This window comes from Spermophilus citellus, assembly GCF_964194105.1.
Source record: "Spermophilus citellus genome assembly, chromosome: 14".
In the NCBI taxonomy this organism is placed as follows: domain Eukaryota; kingdom Metazoa; phylum Chordata; class Mammalia; order Rodentia; family Sciuridae; genus Spermophilus; species Spermophilus citellus.
This window is the reverse complement of record NC_138194.1, coordinates 27399346-27422255: the sequence shown is the minus strand read 5'-3', so window position 1 is coordinate 27422255 and position 22910 is coordinate 27399346. Positions and strand designations below refer to the sequence as shown.

The 22910-nt window shown below is 35.6% G+C and overlaps 1 protein-coding gene across 3 annotated transcripts in view; it reads left to right on the top strand.

Moving 5' to 3' along the window:
• ATP6V1H (ATPase H+ transporting V1 subunit H) overlaps nucleotides 1–22910 on the top strand; it is a 112260-nt gene that overhangs the window by 67141 nt on the left and 22209 nt on the right. For all 3 annotated transcript variants that reach the window (XM_081266401.1, XM_081266402.1, XM_081266400.1), the window contains 2 exons: nucleotides 1790–1891; nucleotides 7425–7538. In XM_081266401.1, coding sequence (XP_081122527.1) covers nucleotides 1790–1891; nucleotides 7425–7538 — 216 coding nt within the window. The remainder of the gene's footprint in view (nucleotides 1–1789; nucleotides 1892–7424; nucleotides 7539–22910) is intronic.

The window sequence follows — 22910 nt, the reverse complement described above, 5'->3', positions numbered from 1 at the left end:
TGTACACACAGTATATTCACACCATTTGTGTATGAATACATGTACTTAGGGTAATGATGAGATGGACACAATATTTTTATGTGGTGCTGAGGATCGAACCCAGTGTCTCATGCATGCTAGGCGAGTACTCTACCACTGAGTCTTAATCTGATACTTATCTTTTTTACAAATGATAACTTGAAGTCACTAAAAATGACTTAGTCTTTTTTTTTTGTACTGGGGATTTAATCAGGACCTTGCTCATGTTAGGCAAGTACTCTGCCACTGAGGTATACCCCCAGCCCTGTTGTAGACATTTTAAAAGATGGTGTATATATGTATATTTGTGAAAATGTGAAAACATTTCTGTAAGGAAGTGCTCTAAAAATAGAATTGCTAGGTTTAAGGATCTGTGTATGTTAAATTCCATCAGGAGCTGTCAAAATTGTTTTTCCCACTTGGCATCACCAATCTAACACTTAAATTATTGATTTATATTTTTCTTGTGTTTGTTGGAGCATCTATTGAATGGTCACTCTGGTTCTAGTTGTTGCAGATATATTGGCAAATATAAGTCTTTATTGTCATTAAGCTTACATTGTATTTGGGGTAGAAAGACAAAATAAGCAATCAAGGAGATAGAGAATATAATGATGAGTGACAATTAGTACTATGAAGAAAAATGAAGTATGAGAAGAGTATCACAGAGAGTCCTGCCTTAGTGATATGGCTCTTAAGCAAGAGGGTATATTTGAGCTGATAGCTGAATAAATTATCTTTTTGAGTTCACTCCTGAGTTCAGTTTGATACTTTGTTAAGGAAATAGAAACTTATGTTTCTATTTCTGGGTGTCTGTTGCTGGCATATTAGAAAACAATTGTTTTATGTTAGTCTTCTACCTAGCCATTTAAACATTGCTATTCTGATTGGTTATTATAATATTCTCTGTTTATGAAAGGAGTTGAGATGTTTCCCCTTCATTTCTGGACCTTTGAACAGTTTAAATAACAGAAATTATGTGCTTCTTGAATAAGAGGAAGGCAGTCTTTCCCCAGCTCCTTGGATTCTGAGCAGCACTGTCTTCCTCCCCCTTCACCCAGGGACTTTTACATCACCTGGGTGGATCCACATCCTCTCGCTGTTGGTCTTTGTGAAGAGAGGTAGAAAATGTAGTAGACCAGCAGCAGACTTCTCTACATCAATCCCTAGTTCATAGTCTCATGATACCTGTGAGGCTCTGAAAGAAGTTTCACTCTGTATGGTTGCATGAGGGAAAGTATTAGATAAGCAAGAGAGTCAGAATGGTGGATTTAGGCTGCCATCTTCTAGAAAACATTCAGTTGCTTTAGTGATTGGACTTAGTCCCAGTATTTTATTAGAAATAAGGCAAGAGAGAGTGGCTTAGTGCTTAATCTATCATCTTGATTGTAGGGTGCTGAGAAGAATCTGTCCCAATACTAACAATTGGTGCTGTGATTTACAAGTGATTTATTTAACAAATATAATTAACAAAGATCCACTGGTAGTCTCATATTAAAATAACTCTTACTCACATTCTAGCTGTCTTTCTTTAGAGAGAGAGGGAGCCTATGATATTTTGGGACTCAGCTTGGTGTATTTTGTGAATCTTTAAGTTAACCTGTTATATATGTACAAAAGCTTAAGAACAGCTAATTTATATATAATAGTGAAATTCTTAAAAGAATATGATTATGTTTATAAACATCTACTTTGAAGAAAATGTTAGGATTATATCTGTGATCTATAGGAAAAAATAGAACTTGCTCTCTCTGGATTAAATTTATTACAGAATCTTGACAAAACTTTTGGAGGTATCAGATGATCCACAAGTCTTAGCTGTTGCTGCACATGATGTTGGAGAATATGTGCGGCATTATCCACGAGGCAAACGGTAAGAGAAAACCAATAATTTCATTTGGGTTTTTTGAAATCTTCAACATAGAATCCTAAGTAATGTGCCTATATAAGTAAAATAGAGTGGTTTAGTAGAGGAACTAATTGAGTAAATGGAATCAAGATTACCATAATAGTGTGAATTATGATAAACCCAATTAAAAATGAGTAGTATAAAAATATAAGAACACTTGCAATAATAGTACTATGTAGTAGCTATCAGAGATTACATTAGAAATTTCATGTTAAAGATTTTCTCTGGTTTGTATAATTTAATTCATTAGACTTTTTGTGAGCACTAGTTATTTTTCTATTACTATTTGTAGTTACAGAGATGACTTATAAGTTATGATTGACCTCAGTAGGTTCAAAGTATAATAGAAAATACAACATCTTTAAGAAAAGTTATAGTAGAAAGATAGTATTGGAATTATATATTCCAAAGTATTAAGGAGACAAGTTAGAGAGGAGGTGATATTGGTCACACAATTAACTTAGATGCATTAACAACAAAAAGATATACAGGTTTTTTAGGAAAAAAATAGAAAATCAGGATGCCATTATTATATCAAAGGAAAAAACATTAAATGGGGCAAAAGGGCTGTTTTATTTTGTGTGAAAAGCTATGTTCTAATTGTTGCTATTTCCCTTTCTAAATAGTTCCTTATTTCATAAAATTGGGATAATAATATTTCTTTCTAATGAGGTCAATGGAGTTATTCCAGATACAGTGTTTAGAACAGTGTACAGTCAATACTCAATAATTATTGACTGCTTTCATTATTAGTAATGTTAATATTTTATATTCATCAAAGCTATATATGAAGATATATACATATATACACACATTTATCAAGCAACAGAAGTTAATAAACTCAGGAACTGTTAGAATGTGAGGAAAAATTGGTGAAGCTGTGGTTATATTTGAAGATTCTAGCATTCCATAATTACTCATGACTACTTCTTTGTCCTTATTGTCTATAAATACTTAAACATTATAAAATAGCATGTAAGTAACTTGAGGGAGATGCATATCTTCAAGCATAGAAGCACAGTATATCCTGTATAATATCTCCATTATGTAACACTTGTGAGTAGTTTAGTACGATGATAACCTGATTATATTTCTTTCCCCAACTATATTGTGAACTTCTCAAAAATAGCAACATATATGACTAGGCATAGTACTCACCATACAGTAGGGTGTAATAAGTGCTGAAAGAATTGCCAAAAGAAGTCATACTTGTTCTCTTAAAATACAGACTTATATCAGGTAAGTATCTCTTATTTCCTTTGTTCAAAAACCTAGCATAGCACATGCAAATAGATTGTTTTTAATAGTGGCACAAACTGTTTGCCAACCAAACCCAATCAGTTTCTGTGTTGAAAATTAAAGTTATCATGAAAACTAACAAGTGCTCAATACAGGAAACTTGAAAACTATAGAAAAGAATAATGAAGAAAAAATAGCATCCTGATGCTGCAAACCATGAGATAATTTTAATGTTGTTTTTGTTCTTCCGCTATACATACATATTTTTTGTTCTAAAACTGTGGTCTTGTAATATTTTCTCTCTTATCTCTTGCTTTTAGTTGTTTATTTCAATATTTTCCATCTAAAGTTTAAAAATATAATGTAATGCTACCTTTAGTTACCTGTATTTCAGCTTCTTGTTTTTACTATAGCAAATTTGATTTGTTTACAATTTTTTATTATTATTAAAATGGAATTAATATCTTTACATTCTTATTACTTTCCTTTTGCTGGCTCCCTGAAATAGATTTAATGAGAATGAAACATGTGAGCACCTGTGTGTGTGTGTGTGTGTATTGAACCCAGGGCCTTGTGCATGGGAGGCAAGCACTCTACTGAGCTATATCCCAGCCCCATGTGAACATTTAAAAAATATCATTAAATGTAGGCCAATTCAGACTCTCATTAATAATATATGAGAACATTATTTTCATGATTCTTGCTGCAGTGCTAAGTGCTATTGTTTCTATTTAACCTCTTATAGGAGAAAATGGCATTGGTGGTTTTAATTGATACTTTGACTACTTATATGATTTAATAGGAACATTAGCATTTATGATAAACATTTTTAAAATTTGCTATTCACATTATTATGTTAAGCTGCAGCATTATTATGTTAAATTACATTGTTACATTAACAACTTCTGTTTGTAATTTTTTATCATACAGAAATTTTAGTTATTATGTAGTGAAAATCATTCATGAAATCATTGATGTTTTATTAATGTACTGGTTACCATTCTGAGTATTGCTCCTTGGAGCTTATGTTCCAGTGAAACATTTGTGTTTTTTTCCAATACTTTTATGCTTAGAAAGTGCTTCTGTATTTTTCCCTGGCAAAAAGATCTTCTAAATTACCTTTTTGTTGTTGAAAGAACTAATAACCTTCCTAATTATAAGGGGAATAAGATAGGTGTGGTTTCTGTGCTCATTGAGCTTATGAACTCTAGAGGGCAAATTGATGCATAGATATAGAAGTATCCACTTTCATGTAAATTATGTCATGCTTGAAGCTTAATAACTAGTTTTTAATAATGTGCATGGGATAATAATATAGAGTGATATAATTTCATTAGCCTCTATACAATTCTAAACAACACAATTCTTATTAGAAAATATAAACTCATATGAATTATTTAAACTATATTAAGAGGGAAAAAGACCTTTAGAACAAACAAAAATAGTTCTGCACTTTTTAGAATATCTAAAGTTTATTCTAAAATTATATTTCTCTATTTCACCAGCTGGTGCATTCCTTAAATGTTCTTACTAGGGTTAAATTTGCTAATCATGTATTATAATATTTGAAGTCTTTAAAGTTTAATGTGCTATTGACTCAATGTATTTTGAAATATAGTTAACAAGGTTATCCATATTAGACAATAGCTAAAAAATGAAGTACTTGAATCTTAATTCTAAATTAAATCATCAAAATATCCTTTTTAAAAATGATCTCTCATTATAATCTGCCAGCTGGAGAATTCTTTTTTCATTTTTTTCAAGCATCTCTGATATATTTATAATCCGAAAGTAATTGATACTTGACTTGCATATCTAGTTGAGAAGAAAAGAAATGACTATTTTATAGCAGTGATTTCCAGTGTGGTAAGATTATCCCCACTCTAGGACCTGCTAGATTCTGTGGGGTGGAGAGCAGTAAAATGTAGATTGAAAATGAATGCTTTCAGTAAATTGTGTACACACATATCCAGTATCAATTATTAAAAGCAAAGTTCTACAGAATTTTCTTGGCTGGTGCTAGTATGAGAAGATAGTATAAAGGGCAAGGATTTAAAATGTCAAAAACAATCCTCTGTAATTTCCTTTGTAATACATTTGTTGTGAGGGTACAGGAGATTAAAAAAAAATGATGCATTGAGCACTGTGCCCAACATGTAGAAAAGTGCTCATATTTTTATTAAATGATATATGATCCCTTTGTTTTTTCATTCGGTCATATTTTATACATAATATGGCAGCTTCCTGAGATTGTATGTTGATTCTCATTGTTGGCAGACTCTAGACTGGTAGATTTCACTACCTACTAAAATTAATTTCTAATCCCCATGTTAATGCTTATGGCACTCATATGGTCAATCACGGATCTGTATAAAGTGATGAAAAGCTGAGTCATCAATTGGCACATTTTCAACTGAGGTAGAACAAGGCTATGATCTGCCTTCTTGTGTTTACTCTCCCACAATCAACGAGAATCCTTTACATAGTCTGTTTAGTATCACATTGTTTACATTTCTGGGTCTTTTTGCTATTTATTTTGCTGTTTAAAAAGGTTCCCCAGTGTAGCCTCGTACTGCTAAAGTACTCAGTAGATTTCTAAGCCTAAGAGGTTGTGAAGTGCCTGTGGAGAAAATGTATGTGGCAGTTAAGTTTCTTTCAGGCAGGGCTAATACTGCTGTTGGCCATAAGCTAAATATGCAGAGCAAGCCCTGGGCACAAGAAGTATGTGATCCTATTCTCTGAAGCTAGGCAGGGGCTCCAAATGAGCCTGTGAAGGGCTTTGTTGACTATTTTAAGGATTTAGGTCCTTTTGTTAAGAGCAGTGGTAGTGACTGAATTATTTTAGGTATGGAAAATTTTGCAGAGATCTCTTGGAGTATAATAGGAGAATGTGTTGAGGGGAGGTAGCCTTGGGGTCAGAACTAGTGTTATCTTAGCCTGGTGTCAGAACTAGTGTCATCCTAGAAGCAGACCTGGGTTTACCACGTTGCAGGGACATGGGCTTTATGTCCTTTAATCTTTACAGCAATGATATAATAGAGATGCCCTTGTTCTCCTTATTTGCAGGGAGGAATTTACTTTATTAGACAACAAAGGAGTTGTCTAATATAACACATTAATAATTGAACTGGTATATCAGATAGCATTTCAAAGCATAGTACCTGGCACACAGTAAGCACTCAGTTAATGTTTTGTTATTCTTATATTGTTCTCATCCCCCACTAATTCAACACATTTTTGAAAAGATTCCTAAAATAAAATATGAAAAAGTATGCAGTTGAGCTTCCCTCTGACCCCTGACCCCCATCCACTCATTTCTTACTAATATTAGAAGCCTTACTGATCTGTGAAGTTAAAACAACCACTAAATGCCTTATTTCATTAAGGTGTCTCTTGTACCTGACAAATGATAGATATCACCCATCAGATCATACTGGTGGATACAGAATGGACATGAAAATTCACATTGTTGTGTTGGAGTTTAAAAGAGACTCCATAGCTCTGTTTAAAAACTACAACCCTATGAACAGAGAATCTCTTTTTATTTATGAAGAAAATAATCATTTTCACTTTACTTTTGTCTGTAGTAAGTGAATTTTCAGGGTGTTAGGGGGTACAGTGATAGAAAACAATGTTGATTGTCAGTCATCTTGGTTCTCTTGAAGACATGAATTTTCTCCTCTGCTTCATTGCCCAGGAGGTTACATGGCATATCCCATGGTTATGAGAAACGGGCAGCTATCTTAAAATCGGGTCTTTTCCAGGAAATTAACATGGATGCTCTTTAACCCTCTGTCCCTTACTATCTGCATCTAAGCTTGTGTCTGTTACACGGCATGCTAACTGCTGGCCTTAATATTGATCTTATGTAAGTTATAAATAATAGACAGTGCTCAATATTGATTTTAAGCAAGCCAGAAATACTGGTAATAAAGAAGTTAATACTCAACTATCCAGAAATGATCAACTAGAGAGAGTACTTTGTGATCTATGAGGTATCCAGGTAGATGATCTCTTCTCTGACTTAGAAACTCGAATAACAGTTGGATTTATCATTAAGAATTCGTAATGTTTTAAATGTTTTGAATGTTTTAAATCTGTAATTCAGAGACGAACAATGTAAGAAGGCACGTGTGTTGGGTTTACTTCCATCCATTGTCATTTTTGAAAATCCTTTCATATTTGAACTTTCTTCTTGTGAACAGCATGAGTTTGAAAGTAATTGTAGCATCTTCACCAAGTCTCTTCTATTCTGCAGGGTTATTGAGCAGCTCGGTGGGAAGCAGCTGGTAATGAACCACATGCATCATGAAGACCAGCAGGTCCGCTACAATGCTCTGCTGGCTGTGCAGAAGCTCATGGTGCACAACTGGTATGCCTCAGCTCTTCACTCACACTTGTATATTGACCTGCAAGTTCTGTAAATGCTCTGATAAATGCTTGTTCTTAAAGTTAGTGATTTTGATAAAAAAATAGAAATGTGTTTTACTGTTTAGAGCAATGACATGATAATTTGAAAATGAACTACACTAATACTTTTAAGAAAAATATACTCAAAGTACTAATATCTAAAACAACTTCACAAGTTTTTGAAAGGAACCTTGTGATGTAAGTGAATCAGTCTTTTTTGGAGTTGAGTGGAATCTAGTTCGGCCACTGATTCTACAGTTTAGTAAGGTCTTAACTATTCAGCATGTGGTTAACCTGAATGAATTTTATCAGTTCACATAAAAACACTAAAAGCTGATTGATTAACTCAAATTCAACTCTTAAATTTCATTCATTACATCCTATTACTTTGGAAGTAGCCAGATCATGCTTTTCTCTCATCTGTTTTTATTTTTAAAATGAAGATTATTGACCTTTTGTATCCACTTAAAATAGAGAGCAACTGCTTAGACATAATGGTAAGCCCTTTGTGTACAAGATAGAATAAATGAGGATCCTATTTTGCCTGGCTGTTTTTAGCTGTAGGTTGGTTGTTCAGCACTCTTCTGAACAGTTCAAATGCCTCTCTATTCTCAACCTTACTGAAGGATGCTCTGGTTTTGGACTGTTTTTATTAAGGCATAAGTAATAAATATGCAGTACCTATAACTGATGATACTGTTCCTAGCACTTCTAAAGGACAAAGTTATGGTGCACTTGAATGGGTGTATTTAAAGATGCAGGTGAATGTAGTACAGGAGAATACCCAGGAGTGTTGCTGTGGCCTCCTATATTGAATGCTACGGTCCTGCCACTTAAGACTTTTCTCATAAATACTGACATTTATGCATTCTCACAACTGCTTTTTGAGCACTTGCTTTCTGCTTGGCTAATAATAGGATAGAAGTCAGTGCAAATTTATGGAGAACGACTAGAGAAGGTCTCTTTTGAGTGGGCTGAGATGATGATGATGAGGAACCAGCCATATAGCTAATTTATTTGGGCTAATTCCTATTTCAGGTAGAAGGAAGGAGAGGGAAAAAGACCCAGGAAGCAGGAATGAGCTTGGCTTGTTAAAGCAATGCATAGAGACATATTTGGTTGTGACACTTGAGGGTGGTGCTGCTTTTGGCACCTAATGGGTAGAGACCAGGGATGCTGGTGAAGATCCTAGAGTGCACAGACAGCCTCCACTTTAAAGAATGTTCTGTGTCAGTACTGAGGAGGAGAAACTCTAATTTAAAGGGACAGTATAAGGGCCAACATGGCGAAGTATGTTGAGAGTTAGGCAGGAATAGGATCATGGAGTGTCCTGTTGGCTGTTGTTTGATGCTTACTTTTATAAGGTAAAATGAAAGCTATAGAAAAGGGTTATAAATAGAAGAATGACAATATTTGATTTATATTTTAAAAAGATCATTTTGACTGGAGAATGGATCATACAGGGGTAAGTCTGAAATTAAGAAGACTGTTATAGTTGGTTCTTATGGTGGTCGTTGGTAGAGGTAGTTGGAGGCCTAGACCAGACAATGAAAGTTGAGATAAGAGGTAGGTGGACTTCAGGTGGCTCCTAGAGCCAGTACCACAATCACTTAATGGACTGAAAATGTTTGTATTTTTTCATTATCTTAAGTGCAAGAAGAATGGGATCAAAGTAGAGGGCACTTGAAAATGACTTTTTATCTAAGCAGCAAGAGGACAAAACTTCAAGTGTCACTGGATTTTCTCATCTTGTTTCACTTTACCTAGAGCTAGATTTTTCAACGTAAATGAATTGTTTAACAATTTGATATCTTTTGGCTTGTTTATATCTCATCTGTGGAATTATTTTTCCAAATGTTAACATTTAATAGAGTTTAAGGCTGTGGGAACCAAGTGAGTTTATATTTGTTTGATGTTTTTCTGAAGTTTCTTTTGAAAGTCAGTTTTATTTTCCCTTTTTGTTGATACTAGGCAATGCTAACACATAATTCTTGTTGTATTAATGAAGAAATTTAACTTTATTATTTCTTTCTCTTGAATTGGATTTTGGGTTTATTGTTTTCTTTTTCTTCTAACAACTGTATAGCCCAGATGTGAAAGAAAAGATGAGTATGAAATAAGATGTTGATCTTTTCTCTTGGCCAGTAGAGAAATTTTTTTTTTCATTGATAATTTTTGTTCAAATGATAATGCATTGAAGAGGAATTAAAATTTGAATTTTTATTGAGTTTAGGAATTTAGTCTCATAGTACATTTTTTCCATGTGTGATTATATATGTGTCTTTATAAACAGAAACTAGTTTATTTGCTTTCTGTCATTGACTAGCTGAAGAGAGAGCACCCTTTATCTTCCCTAATTATGTGCCAAGCTATTTTAACTTGAGTATTTCAGTTATAAATTTCTTTTGCATTTAATGGAAAAGCTTAAGTTTAGAATCTTCCTATACTTTAATAAGAGGTAAAGGAAGATTTCATATGAAGGAAAAGTAGAATATACATGTGACTTCAACATTTTGTTTTGATTTTTACTCAACTAATAGCGATTTATTTCTACTTTGGATTTATTGAGGCTAAATTTGCAAAGTAAAAATCCCCAATGTAAAATGAACTTGGATCCATGTCTCTATGAAACCTAGTTGTCTTTATTAAACTCTTTGGTAAAGACAACCTTTCTACTTACCTAAAATAGGGTTTTTGTTGTTGTTGTATTTTTTAAAAATGCTGCTGGTGTTTGTTTATTGGGAGAATTTTATAAAGATATCTTGAAATTGTTCACTTTCACACTAAGAGCTTGAAAACAGAGTTGATCTTCACTTAGCATTTTGTTTTTAACTTAGTTAAAATTAGTTTTTTTAATGATTTATTTTAGTACCCCATAGTGAAGTAAGTTACTTGTAAATAATTAAAATACAGTTGTAGATGAAAAGCAGAAGTGTGTCTGCCAGGCAGCAGCGGCTCTTCCCCACATTCCTGGGAGCTTTCCAGAGTCCCTGTGCTCTGAACCAGGCTTTCAGCCTGACTGCTTTTACTTTTCTACCCTAGGTGATTTTTAGGTTTTCGATACTGTTTTTTTCCTAAAGTTTCTGTTTATTAGACTAAATCATAATTTTGGTGGATATAGCAATGTTAGCATTTATTTTTCTCTGAGGAAATTAAAATTTTTAAGTATGATTTAAAAATTACATTGTCAGTGTAAATTGGATTCTTATAAAATCATGAACTGGACTGGCTATGGATCTTGATTTGATTCTATTATAAGGGGTTAAATATTCAGTTTTGTTGTAATATAGAGATAAGTCTGAATTTATGTAACATGTAATATAGAGTTATATAGCATGAAAATACTTAATTTTTCACAATTTTATGATTGTTTTCAAAATCATTTCTATGATTTTGCAGGTCTTAGAATGGCCATTGTTTCTCCCCTACTCCTTGACATCTCTATTGATGTGGGCTCATGGATTACAGCTATTCCTGAGTCTACTCTGGAGTGCTGGGGGTAGAATAGAGTTGCCATAGGGTGGAAAGAATGGGACAGTAGGCACATAGTGAGTCTCCCTCCATTTAGGAGACCTTTAGCAAGGCCGTCCTCGCTGATCTCCCTCCAGATGATAAAATGCAGCTCTTTTTTCACTGTGGCTTTCCTGGTGCATCCCTTATTTTTTTTTTTAGTAGGGCTAGATTTTTTATATTCATAGATTTGACAAAAATAAATAATGACCATTTACTCTAGAGAACTTCTGTATATACATACTCCTAGTTCATATTTTATAATTCAACATCATAAAATGTCGTCATTTTTTTCCTACAGAATGATTTAAAATGTAATCAGCCTCTAATTCAGAAGCAACAGTATGTGCATATGGACAGCTCAGGACTTCAGGAAAGAAACACAGAATTTTGTAGGTAGAGAATCAATCTCATGCAGAAATTTCTATATGTGTTTCTACATTCTTTTTTAACCAGCAGAATAAGTTATAAGAATGTTACCCTCTCTAGATCTTTTATATGTAGGAAAATTAATATAACAGAAATTTAGCAAGCCAAGAATATGGATAATACTGCTTTGTTCTCTTGATGTTTATACCACTTAGGATATTTTAGTTATTTTGTAAGTATTATAAATACAGTAATTAAAAGTTTTACTTATGAAATAAAAGTATTACTTATGAACTGAATTGAAAAACAAAACCCCTCATGTGCTTTAACTTTTTATCATTAACGTTACTAAAGGATTCTATATAATTTTTAGTAAATGTATCATAACATTTCCAGATTTAATACTTTTCCAGGATTAATTTACAAAATTATGGTCTCTTTCTGGGATGCCTAGAATTTTCCACCTCATTCTTAGAATGATTTTAGTGGAGGAGCCTTTGAACATGTGTTTAGTGTCATATGTTTTGTGCATTTAAACAAAAAAGAAAAACACAGATATTAACTAGATTTAAAAAAAAAATCAGGGCTGAGGGTCTAGCTCAGTGGTACAACACTTAACTATGATTCTTGAGGCCCTGGGTTTGATCCATCCCCAGAAACACACACACACACACACACACACACACACACACACACACACACACACCAAAAAAAAAAAAAAAAGAAAAAAAAAAGAAAAAGAAAGAAAGTAAAATTAAAACCTTAGTTAGTAAAAGTGGAGGAATTGTTTAGTTGTTTCATTGTCAGTTGAAAAGTTCTGTCTCCCAGTGTCAAATTGCCTGATTTGCTTGTCAGAAGTGTTTTTTGAGGCCAGGTGCTGTGGCACATGCCTGTAATCTCAGCAGCTCGGGAGGCTGAGGTAGGAGGATCAAAATTCCAACCCAGCCTCAAGCAATGGTGAGGCTCTAGCAACTCAGTGAGACCCTGTCTTTAAATGAAATACAAAATAGGGCTGAGGATGTGACTCAGTGGTCCAGCGCCCCCTTTTTTGGTACTTGGGATTAAACTCAGGGGCACTGGACCACTGAGCCACATCTCCAGCCCTATTTTGTATTTGATACTTGGGGCTGTACTAACTTTTAATGTTTCTGGACACTGTGTATCACTGAATTATAATTGACTTGGAAGTGCCACCAAAATATAAATCTTAGATTTTTGCAAAGAACCAGTCAAAATAAACGTTTGGAAGAGATGGGCAAAGATCATTTTTGAAAATAAAAAAAATAAACGAAAATAAAACTGAAGGATAATAGAATCTGTGCATTTTATAATTAAATATAAAATAAAAAACAGATTCACAGATAGATATGTGTAGCCAAGGTGTAAAGATCTGGGGTCCAGATCTTGGTCAGATAGATCTTTGAACTGGGTTTGTGAAAATCAGTAAAAGCAGAGACCACCCAAAACTAAAACCAAAACGAAAACCAGGAAAAACCTTGTCCAGTGAGAGTAGAGAAAAATGGATTCGCTTATGATTAACATGCTCGGCTTCTAAGTGCTGTCTTTTGTCTTCCTCTGAGTGCAGCAGTTAACATTTGTGTTCACTTGGCTTATTTCATTTCATGGGGTGTGTGTGTGTGTGTGTGTGTATGTTTTAAATGAATCATCTAACAATAGAGTATGCTAAAAGGAGTTTAGTATTCACTAAGGAGCAAGCAAAATTTATATTTACTAAGAGATTTAATTAGGTTTTTGAATTATTTTCTTAGTTTCCTTTATGTATACCACCAAGATGTTACATCTTGATGGGGAAAAAACCTTCACAGATAACAGAAATGAACTGACAAGATTTTTTTTTAATCACTATATAAAACCTGAGGAATTAACCAAAAATGGCCGCGGGGGTGGGGTGGGGCGCTATGTTAAAGACTCTCATCTTATGAAAGGTAGTTTTCAATGTAAATATTCTTTAAATTTTTATCAAATTTACATTTTAAGGAAATTATACAGTAGTTACTTTTTTAATGGCCTAAACTTAACCTCCCTTAGGTGAGTTAAATAGAATTTGTCATCTGTCCTTACATTTAACAGAATGAATTCAGGAAAATAATGCCCAGTATTTGAAGGGGGCCAGATTTTTGACACCCAGGCCTTATCAAAGCTCCACAGCAGGGCTGGGGTGTAGCTCAGTGGTAGGGCACTTGCTGAATGTGAGCTGGGTTCTGTCCCCAGCCTTGAAACAAAAACAGAAACAAAAAAGCTCCACAACCCCTCCCTCTGTAGTTGTTACAAGCTGTGCTTGGCTATTTTCCTTAAGGGCCAGGTCCCTGTGGAGGCCTGAAACACAAACAATCTCTTGGATGATCCCAGAAACAGCAGAACAATTTAGTGTTTGGTTAGAACACTATCCTGTCCCCTTTGTATTCAGTTTTTTTCTCAGTTAAGGAAATTAAAGGGGTATTTACATTTATTTCTGTAATCAGTCTCTGATTGAAACATGAGCAGGAATGTTTGTTGAACGATTTGGTGTATGCTAGGTAGAGAAATACAAAGTAGAAAATAAAGGCCTAGCACACAGTAACAGTATACACAGGTGTTACAGGAGCTTGGGACCCGTATCTCAGGTGGGTGTGCTTAGATCAAGTATTAATGCAATTTAAAAAAATATGCCCCCCACCCCCCCAAAAAAAGAATCAAAGAATGAGTTAGTGAAGATATAGTTGGAGAACAGGGAGGACTTGGCAGACAGAGACACTGGGTGAGCATGCTGTATGTAAGAGCCACAGCAGTGCTGCCACAAAGGAAATTGCCAGGCTCAGAGTGGCTGGATTAAGGTCGTAGGTCAACTTTGAAGTCATGTGTTATCTTAGCATTTCAGGACAACTTAATCACAGTAATCTGAATGCCAATTTTATTTCTTTCTGAATGATTAAAATATAAGTAAGGAGTTTATCTTTATAGCACTGACAAATCCTTAGTTGGTACAGTTGTTCAAAGAGGTCAGGATCCTTCAACCTTCCTGCTTCTCTGGCCATAAGCTGTAGCTTTCACCCTTCTGGTTATGATGGAAAATGGAAGTAGGAAAGAAATTTTTTTTTCTTATGAGACCTTGTGTTCTATTATATTTTTTAAAAACTGAAAGTGGCTTCAATTGCTGAAAAATTATAAGACTAGTGCAGTGAACTTGTCTAGTATACCTGCCACCTAGATTTACTAGTTGTTGACATTTTGGTACATTTGTGTTGTGTTCTCTCTCTTTTTCTGGACTATATAAAAATGGTAGACAGTATGACCCTTGAACCCTAAATACTTGACCATGGATCTCCTCATATTAATATTTTCTTATCTATTGTTTATACTGTTGTCTAATAGCAACTATTTTTTGTCTAGTCCAAGATCCTAACTTGGATTTTGTTGTCATGTTCATTTGCCCTATTTTTGGTGGTGGTAATTTTGATCGCTGGTTACAGAAATCTGTTAGATTTGTCCATGATAAAACATGAACTTATTTGCCCTTTGTAATAAGTAAGCAAGCTGTGAGGAGGTACTTTAAGACTGTAAATACTTGTGTTTCCCAACAGATTCTCTCTCAATTATTTGGCATCCATTGTTGTTTTCTTACCTGAGTTAATTATTCCTATAAAGGTTGCAAGTTTTCTGAGGAATCTCCATATTGCTTTCCAGAATGGTTGCACTAATTTGCAGTATCACCAGCAATGTATGAGTGTGCCTTTTCCCCCTACATCCTCACCAACACCTATTGTTGTTTCTATTCTTGATAGCTGCCATTCTGACTGGATGAAATTTTAGAGTAGTTTTGATTTGCATTTCTCAATTACTAGAGGTGTTGAACATTTTTTTCATATGTTTGTTGATTGATTATATACCTTCTTCTGAGAAGTGTCTCCTTAGCCCATTTATTGATTGGGTTATTTGTTTTTTTTGGTGTTGAGTTTTATTGAGTTCTTTATATATCCTGGAGATTAGTGCTCCATCTGAAGTGCATATGGCAAAAATTAGCTCCCCAAATGTTGGCTCTCTGTTCACCTTATTGATTTTTTCTTTTGCTGAGAAGAAGCTTTCTAGTTTGAGTCTATCCAATTTATTAATTCTTGATTTTATTTCTTGCACTTTAAGAGTTGTGTTAAGGAAGTCGGGGCCTAATCTGATGTGATGAAGATTTGGGCCTACTTTTTCCTCTTTTAAGCGCAGGATCTCTGGACTAATTTCTAGGTCCTTGATCCACTTTGAGTTGAGTTTTCAGCATGATGAGAGATAGGAATTTATTTTCATTTTGCTGTGTATGATTTTCCAGTTCTCCTAGCACCATTTGTTGAAGAGGCTATCTTTTCTTCAATGTATGTTTTTGACACCTTTGTCTAGTATAAGATAACTGTATTTATGTGGGTTTGTCTCTGTGTCCTCTATTCTGTACCATTGGTCTACAAGTCTATTTTGGTGCCAATACCATTCCGTTTTTGCTGCTGTAGCTTTGTAGTTTAGTTTAAGCTCTGGTATTATGATGCCTCCTGCTTCACTTTTCTTGCTAAGAATTGTTTTGGCTATTCTGGGTCTCTTATTTTTCCAGATGAATTTTATGGTTGCTGTTACTATTTATATAAGAAATGATGATGGGATTTTAATAGGAATCGTATTGAATCTGTATAGTGCTTTGGGTTTGACAATATTAATTTTGCCTATCCAAGAACATGGGAGATCTTTCCATCTTCTAAGGTCTTCTTCAATTTCTTTCTTTCTTTCTTTCTTTTTTTTTTTTTTTTAGAGACAGAGAGAGAATTTTTAATATTTATTTTTTAGTTTTCGGCAGACCAACATCTTTGTTTGTATGTGGTGCTGAGGATCAAACCCGGGCCGCACGCCTGCCAGGCAAGCGCGCTACTGCTTGAGCCACATCCCCAGCCCCTCAATTTCTTTCTTTAGTGTTCTTTAGTTTTCATTATAGAGGTCTTTCACCTCTTTCGTTAAGTTGATTCCCAAGTATTTTTTTTTTTTTTGAGGCTATTGTGAAGATTGCAAAATGCTTTTTGGGATTTTATTTTTTTATATTCGTAGTGCCTTTAAATCAGTAGTCTATATTCAATCAGCACATAGGAAATAAAATCTTCAGCAGAGATAATGCAATGATTCAGTAAAACCTTTGTCTGGATTGCACTGGGAGAATGAGGAAGATGCTAGAGGCCATGCTAGGCTCTTGACATTCCATAGCCTACTTCCTGGGAGCCAGTGAGAATTTTATCTTATTTCCATTTTTTTCTTTCCTTTTGGCACCCAAGTACCATTTACAAGATGCTAGAGGGAAAAGAGAAATGGAAATAAGATAAAATTCTTATTTTATTTACTTCAGGTAGTTATACTGAGAAAAGTATGACTCCTTGTCAGCTTCCCATCTCAGTTATCATTTTCTGAAAATGACATGTCTTTGATCTCTTCTAGAGATATAATAAATATGATGGACATAATAAAGCTATTAGAAAAATTCTCCTAACCAAGCTTTTATTTTCTTTGTCTTTAATAACCAAACTTTTTAATACAATCATACTAGAGATTTTGTTTGGGATACCAGATTGAGTGTTCTCCCACATGAATACAATTTTAAGAAAGCCAATCTTAAGATAGATTACTGCAAACGTTCATTTTCTTTATTTTTTTAGACGTAAATGGACAAAATGTACTTGGTAGGGTTTGTGTGTTCATAGTATGTTAATGTTAGAACATTTAGTATAATTTTGAGACTACTTTTTTCATTTGTCTAATTTTGTTCTGCTTATATAAGACATTTTTGTGGTTATATTTGTGTGTATACGTGTGTAGGCATTCACATGCACCTATTTTCTAGATATCTTTTGTGTATTCTGTGTGTTTAAAATCAGATATATGCAGTTTACTGTCTTTGACAACCTATAACAATTTTGCTATTTTTGTTCTAAGGAGCATGTTATTTTCAGTAAGGATATAAGTTCTGATTTTATTAACTTACATCTTTGGTAAAAATGTGGGATGGTAACAAATGATTCTTAATGGATAATCTTAAAGTCTTTCCAGTATTTTTTTTAGCTTGTCAGAGGATTCTATACATTCAGCTAAGAAATAAAGTAAATGTTAAAGAAATGAATTTGACACTAGAGGTTCTATCAGAGTGAAACAGGAATGTAATTGATTCTACCAGTGAAAGAGTATATTAGTAAACTAAAATCTAAACATTTTTCCTTTGTTCTAAGGAATGGTTTATTTGTAAGGAACAAAAACCTACTCTAGTTAGCTTAAAAATAATAAGATACATTGTAAGGACATCAGGTAGCTTACAGAAACCATTAGGTGAAGTCATACCATCCACGGAAACTGAAAACTGGCAGGAAGTAAAGCAGTAACTTCTTCCATCTATCTTCCCCTTTGGGCCACATGATTTCTCACATTTCTAGCTCATCTGCGTTGTTCTTTTCTATAGACTGGCTTTTCTGCCTGTCTTGGTTGCAGCAGGGTAATAAACCCCAGTGTCTTTCTGATTCTCTGGTTCACCTTTCCAAGCTGGCTCATTGGGCATACCTTTCCAAATTTCTAGATGTGGGATATTCCCTTACTTCTAGCCTGGACTATTCATTGGCCAGTTTCTCTCCTTTACCTGTTAAGCTAAACCCATGTGGTGGGATGGCCTAAACAAGTAGAGTGGCTGAGGCTTGTCCCTTACAAGAGCAATGAAGAACTGGCCCCTCATTCTGTGGGACAGTTTTCCAGATGGCCAGGAATTGACCCAGTTCTCTCCCCTTTCTCACTGATAGTTCTTATGAATAACTGTAGAGTGTGTTGGGGAGCAACATCCTGCAGATTGGCAGAGTTGACTAGAACAGCCGAGGCTATTTCAGTTGCCCAACTCTAACACCAACAGGATGTCTCTTAATGCGTTAGCCCAGCATGCCATGTAAAATAAAATCCAAGGTGACTGCTTTCTGGGAACCCTCAATTGTGGGCCACTTGCAGTTGAGACGTTACCTGCTGCAGGCAACTTTCCTAAGACGTGAGGGATTTGCTTGTCATAAATTCTTGACTTCTGTCATTTCTTCCTGCCTATCTGAAGTAATAACCTGCTTTATATAATTTATCGTGTGCTTGGTGTCATAGGCTCAGCCATATTGGTGACCAGTCCACTTTGAACCTGCTTCACACTTTCTACTTCTGGTTTCTTAAAATGCTGAATACATTATTCTCTGTACTATTTTGAAGATACAAACTATAGCTTAAAAAAAAAATTGCCCTGGCTGAACAAAATATGCTGGTTTCTGGTGCTTGTGCAAGGTAGGGATTTAAAGAGAGTAGCTGCTCTGGCCCAGAGATTTTTAAGTCCCTGTTATCAAATCTCCAGTCATCATCAGAACTGAAACCACAAGTACTAATTATATGAGTTATGAGTTTGTTCATTAATCATTAATTGAACAGCCGTTTTGTGCTGGGCTTTGTTGTGGGCTCTGGTAATGAGCATTTCAGGGAATTTAGAGACTAAGTGGGGAAACTGTAAGCACAGAATATTATAGCACATGCTAAGATAGGATTGTGCTTTGTATTCCTTAGGGAAAGATGAATGAGGTATTTTACTTGGTGAAATCAGGACAGTCTTCCTGGAAGAAGAATGGTTATTCTGAGGCCTTAAGCAGGAGCTAACTCATATAAAGAGGGAAAAAGCACATAGAAGGTGTTCCAGGGTTCCCTGAGGGTGGGTCCTTATGCTTTCCTTTCTTTCATGTCAGATCTTACTCAGTGCCTGACCCAAAATAACACCTAACTAGTATTGTTGAGCAGGAGATGTTGCCAGGAAGGACAAAGCTGAAGGAACTGCACAAAATCATCCTATTAAGAGCAGCACTGCCTGGAGGAAATGTAATATGAGCCACAAACACAAACCACACAAGAAAGTAAAAACTTTCAAGTAGGCACATTTAAAAAAAATAAAAAGAACATTGAGGTTAATTTCAATAATACATTTTATTTAACTTAATGTATTTACATTATCATTTCAGTGAGATCTTTGTGTGTTATATCAGTTTTCCATCAATGTGACAAAATACCTGAGATAAACAACTTAAGGGAGGAAAGGTTTATTTTGGCTCACGGTTTCAGGTTTCAGTCTCTTGTCAGTTGGTTTTGATGTTTTAGGGCCTGTGGCAAGGCAGACCATCATGGTGGGCAAACATGGTGGAGGAGAGTGCTCACCTCACAGTGAACAGGAAGCAAAAGGGGACAGGAAGAGGTCAGAGTCCCAATATCTCCTCAGGGCATGCCCTCAAGGACCAAACTTCCTCCTAAACCCCACCTCTTAAAGCTTCCACTACCTCCCAGTAAGCACCATAGACAGGGGACCAAGCCTTCAACATATGAGCCTTTGAGGGACATTTAAGATCCAAATCATAACACAGTGTGAGGATTTTTAACAAGGTATTTTTTCATACCAGTTCTTCGAGTTCTTGTCTGAGCTTTCACTTGCTGCAACTAAGTCTTGCTTTGATCCATTTTAAAGGTCATTAGTCACACAATCCAAGTTGCTATCAGCCTCATTGAGGCTCAGAATGGACTCATGAAGGGGAGATGAAGCTGTGATATAGGGAGCCTTTCTTGTCATTTTGAGGGGTTCAGACATTTTCCTAGGAATATAGAAAGTGTTGGAGGATTTTAAAGCAGAGAGTACCATCAAAAGAATTGTGCTTCCTAATATCTCCCTTCCTGACATATGGCAAATTTAGAAGGGAGGAAACAAGTGGGGACTGTTCAGTTAATCTAGAGATGAGGTAATTGTGCTCTAAATGATAATGGTGATGGCAAAAATGGAGGATGAAAGACCATTTTTTTATGAGATACTAAGGTATAGAAGTAGCTGGATCTAGTAGTGCATACCTGTAATCCTAGCATCTTGGGAGACTGAGGAAGGAGAATTGCAAGTTTGAGGTCAGCCTTGACAATTTAGTGAGATCCTGTCTCAAAAAATGAAAAGAGGTATGAATTTAGCTCAGAGCTGGAGCAACTCTAGGTTTAAAGTATCCCTCCCCCCCATCCGCCAAAAAAAAAAGTGTCAACTTGATTATTGAATGGAGCTAGTGGTGAATGAGTCAGATCCAGCATGGCAGATAGGCTCCTGACTTAGAACTGGATGTTTCATTTATGAATACAATAATTTAGATGGAGAAACAGGATTTAAATGGCAGTGAGTTCAGTTTTTGGACAAATTGAATTTTATGTCTTTGTGTTATAGCCAAAGAAATATAGGGTTGGTGTTCAGAAGCAAGATGTGAGCAAAAATAATAGATTTAATGAGTGGAGTAAGAACTGAATTCATGGAAGGGGGCAAGCTTACCCCCCAAAAGTTAATGTAGAACAGGGGTTCTTCCCCCAGGAGGCATTTGGACAGTTTCCATGAACTAGTCTCCAGTGGGGGAAGGGTCCATGCTTTCCATCAGATTCTCAAGGAGGTATGTGACCCACAAAAGGTTAAAAAACATTGTGACAAAAAACATTCAAGGCACCCATAGAAGAAGAGTGGATTTTATATAACGGGAGAGGTGAGGAGAAAGACTTCCGTACTGTAAAGAGAAATAATGGGAACTTAGAGGGAAACCAGGCATATATGCCATTAGGGAAATGGAAGATAAAAAAGGATTAGATAAGTAGTCCTCAGTGTAAAATAAGCCAAGAGGACACACAGTGGGAAGGCTGAGAAGCATACTTCATATGTGGTAGCAAGAATGCCAGCGGTTGTCTGGACCAGGGCCCTTGGGGGCCACAGAAGGCAGATTGCAGCAGGTCAAGGGTTGTGATAGAGAACAAATGAAGCCATGTGGGCATCTTCTTCAAGACACTTCAGTGAGAGAGGGAGAAAGAGGACAGCATTTAGTGGGAGCCTGAGGTGGAGATTGGGTTTGTATTATTATAATTTTTTTTTAAGTAGAAGATGTCTAAATGCTGCCAGCAGGGAGTTAAAATGGTAGAAATGAAGATCGAAGTGCTGGGAAATTGATGGAGAGAGGCCCTGAAGAGGCAGGGTGGGATTATTATTCAGGAAAGAGTAATCAGGTGGGGATTTTGTAGCAGTAAATGAGCAGACAAACTTCCTTTCCTGATATTTCTAATGGTGAGGTTAAACAACTCTTGTCTGGACTAATTTCAGCAAATAAATATTTATTGAAATGAACTGGTAAATATTGGTAGATTGGGCAAGGTGTCCAATTTATGCTAAATAAGTTATTTTCCTCATAGCTAAACTTTTAACTTTTTGTGTTCTAAACTTGTAATTTGGGCATTGAGAATGAGATTAGGTAGTAGGTAGAAAGTATCGTGACTTTTTAATTTTATTTTATTTTTGTGGTGCTGGGGATTGAACCCAGGGCTTAGCTCTGCTAGGCCCATGATATGACTAGTTAAGAATGTTCAGAGTGTTGCCAGTCTTTTTCAATTATTGTGTGTAAAGATAACAGATGGGGACGCAGTGTGATGATTCCTATTCAAACCATGGAAGGAAAGAAATCAACGTTATTGAGGCACCAGGTGGCACCAGCCTGGGACATACTTTGTTTATTTTCATGTCTCTTCACGGTAGATGTTACTGTCCTTATGTTCATAGATACGAAGCCTGGTTAATTGCTCATATTCTCCCACTTATGGGAGTTGGATTTAGACCTCAATCTGTGTGACCCCAATTCCAATCTTGGTGTCACTTATTGAGCTTTTCAGTAAGGCATCCTTGGGGGCCTTTCAGGCATGTGGTTGCTTGTATCCCCTCCCCATCCAAAGTGCCTTTCAGGGCTTTGCTTTGCCACATAAGTGGTACTGTTGTGAAGCTTGTCCACTCTGTCTCTTCTCTCCTGGTGTCCTTGTCCATGTCTGTTGCTTACTGTCCATATTGTTCTTTTTCTTTCTTGCCCCCAAGTCCTTGCTATTTCTGTCTCAGTTCCTGCTATTTGCTGAATGATTTGACGTTTTTTTTTTTTTTTTTTTAATCTCTTCCCTTCTTTCCTTCCTCTCATACCCTGACTTTTGTGCAGAGAGGCCGGCTGTGTTCAGGTCTTACCCAGTAATCAGTCATTGCTTTCCCAAGGCCTGAAGATCAATGGGAACTAATGGATAGGCCCCAGTAGGTTGATTGTCTTGCCTTCACTTCTCTTTACTTCCTTTAATCACTGCCTGCTGCTCCTGGCTCTTTGTTGATGGAAAGAGATGCCTTTCTGTCCATTTCCCAACGTAACTTTTATATTTAGGGTGATGTTTCTGTTGCCACTGAAAGGAAAGGTGACTGGCCACCTTGGGGATAAACAAATGATTTCTAGGGAAACTGGACCTCTACCAGACTCCCATCCACTAAATATTTTTCCAGATCTTTTTAGGAGTAGACAGAATGCATAATGAGTAATTTAATCAAGCAAAGATAGGTCTTATAGTAAGTCTTCAGATTTTGCAG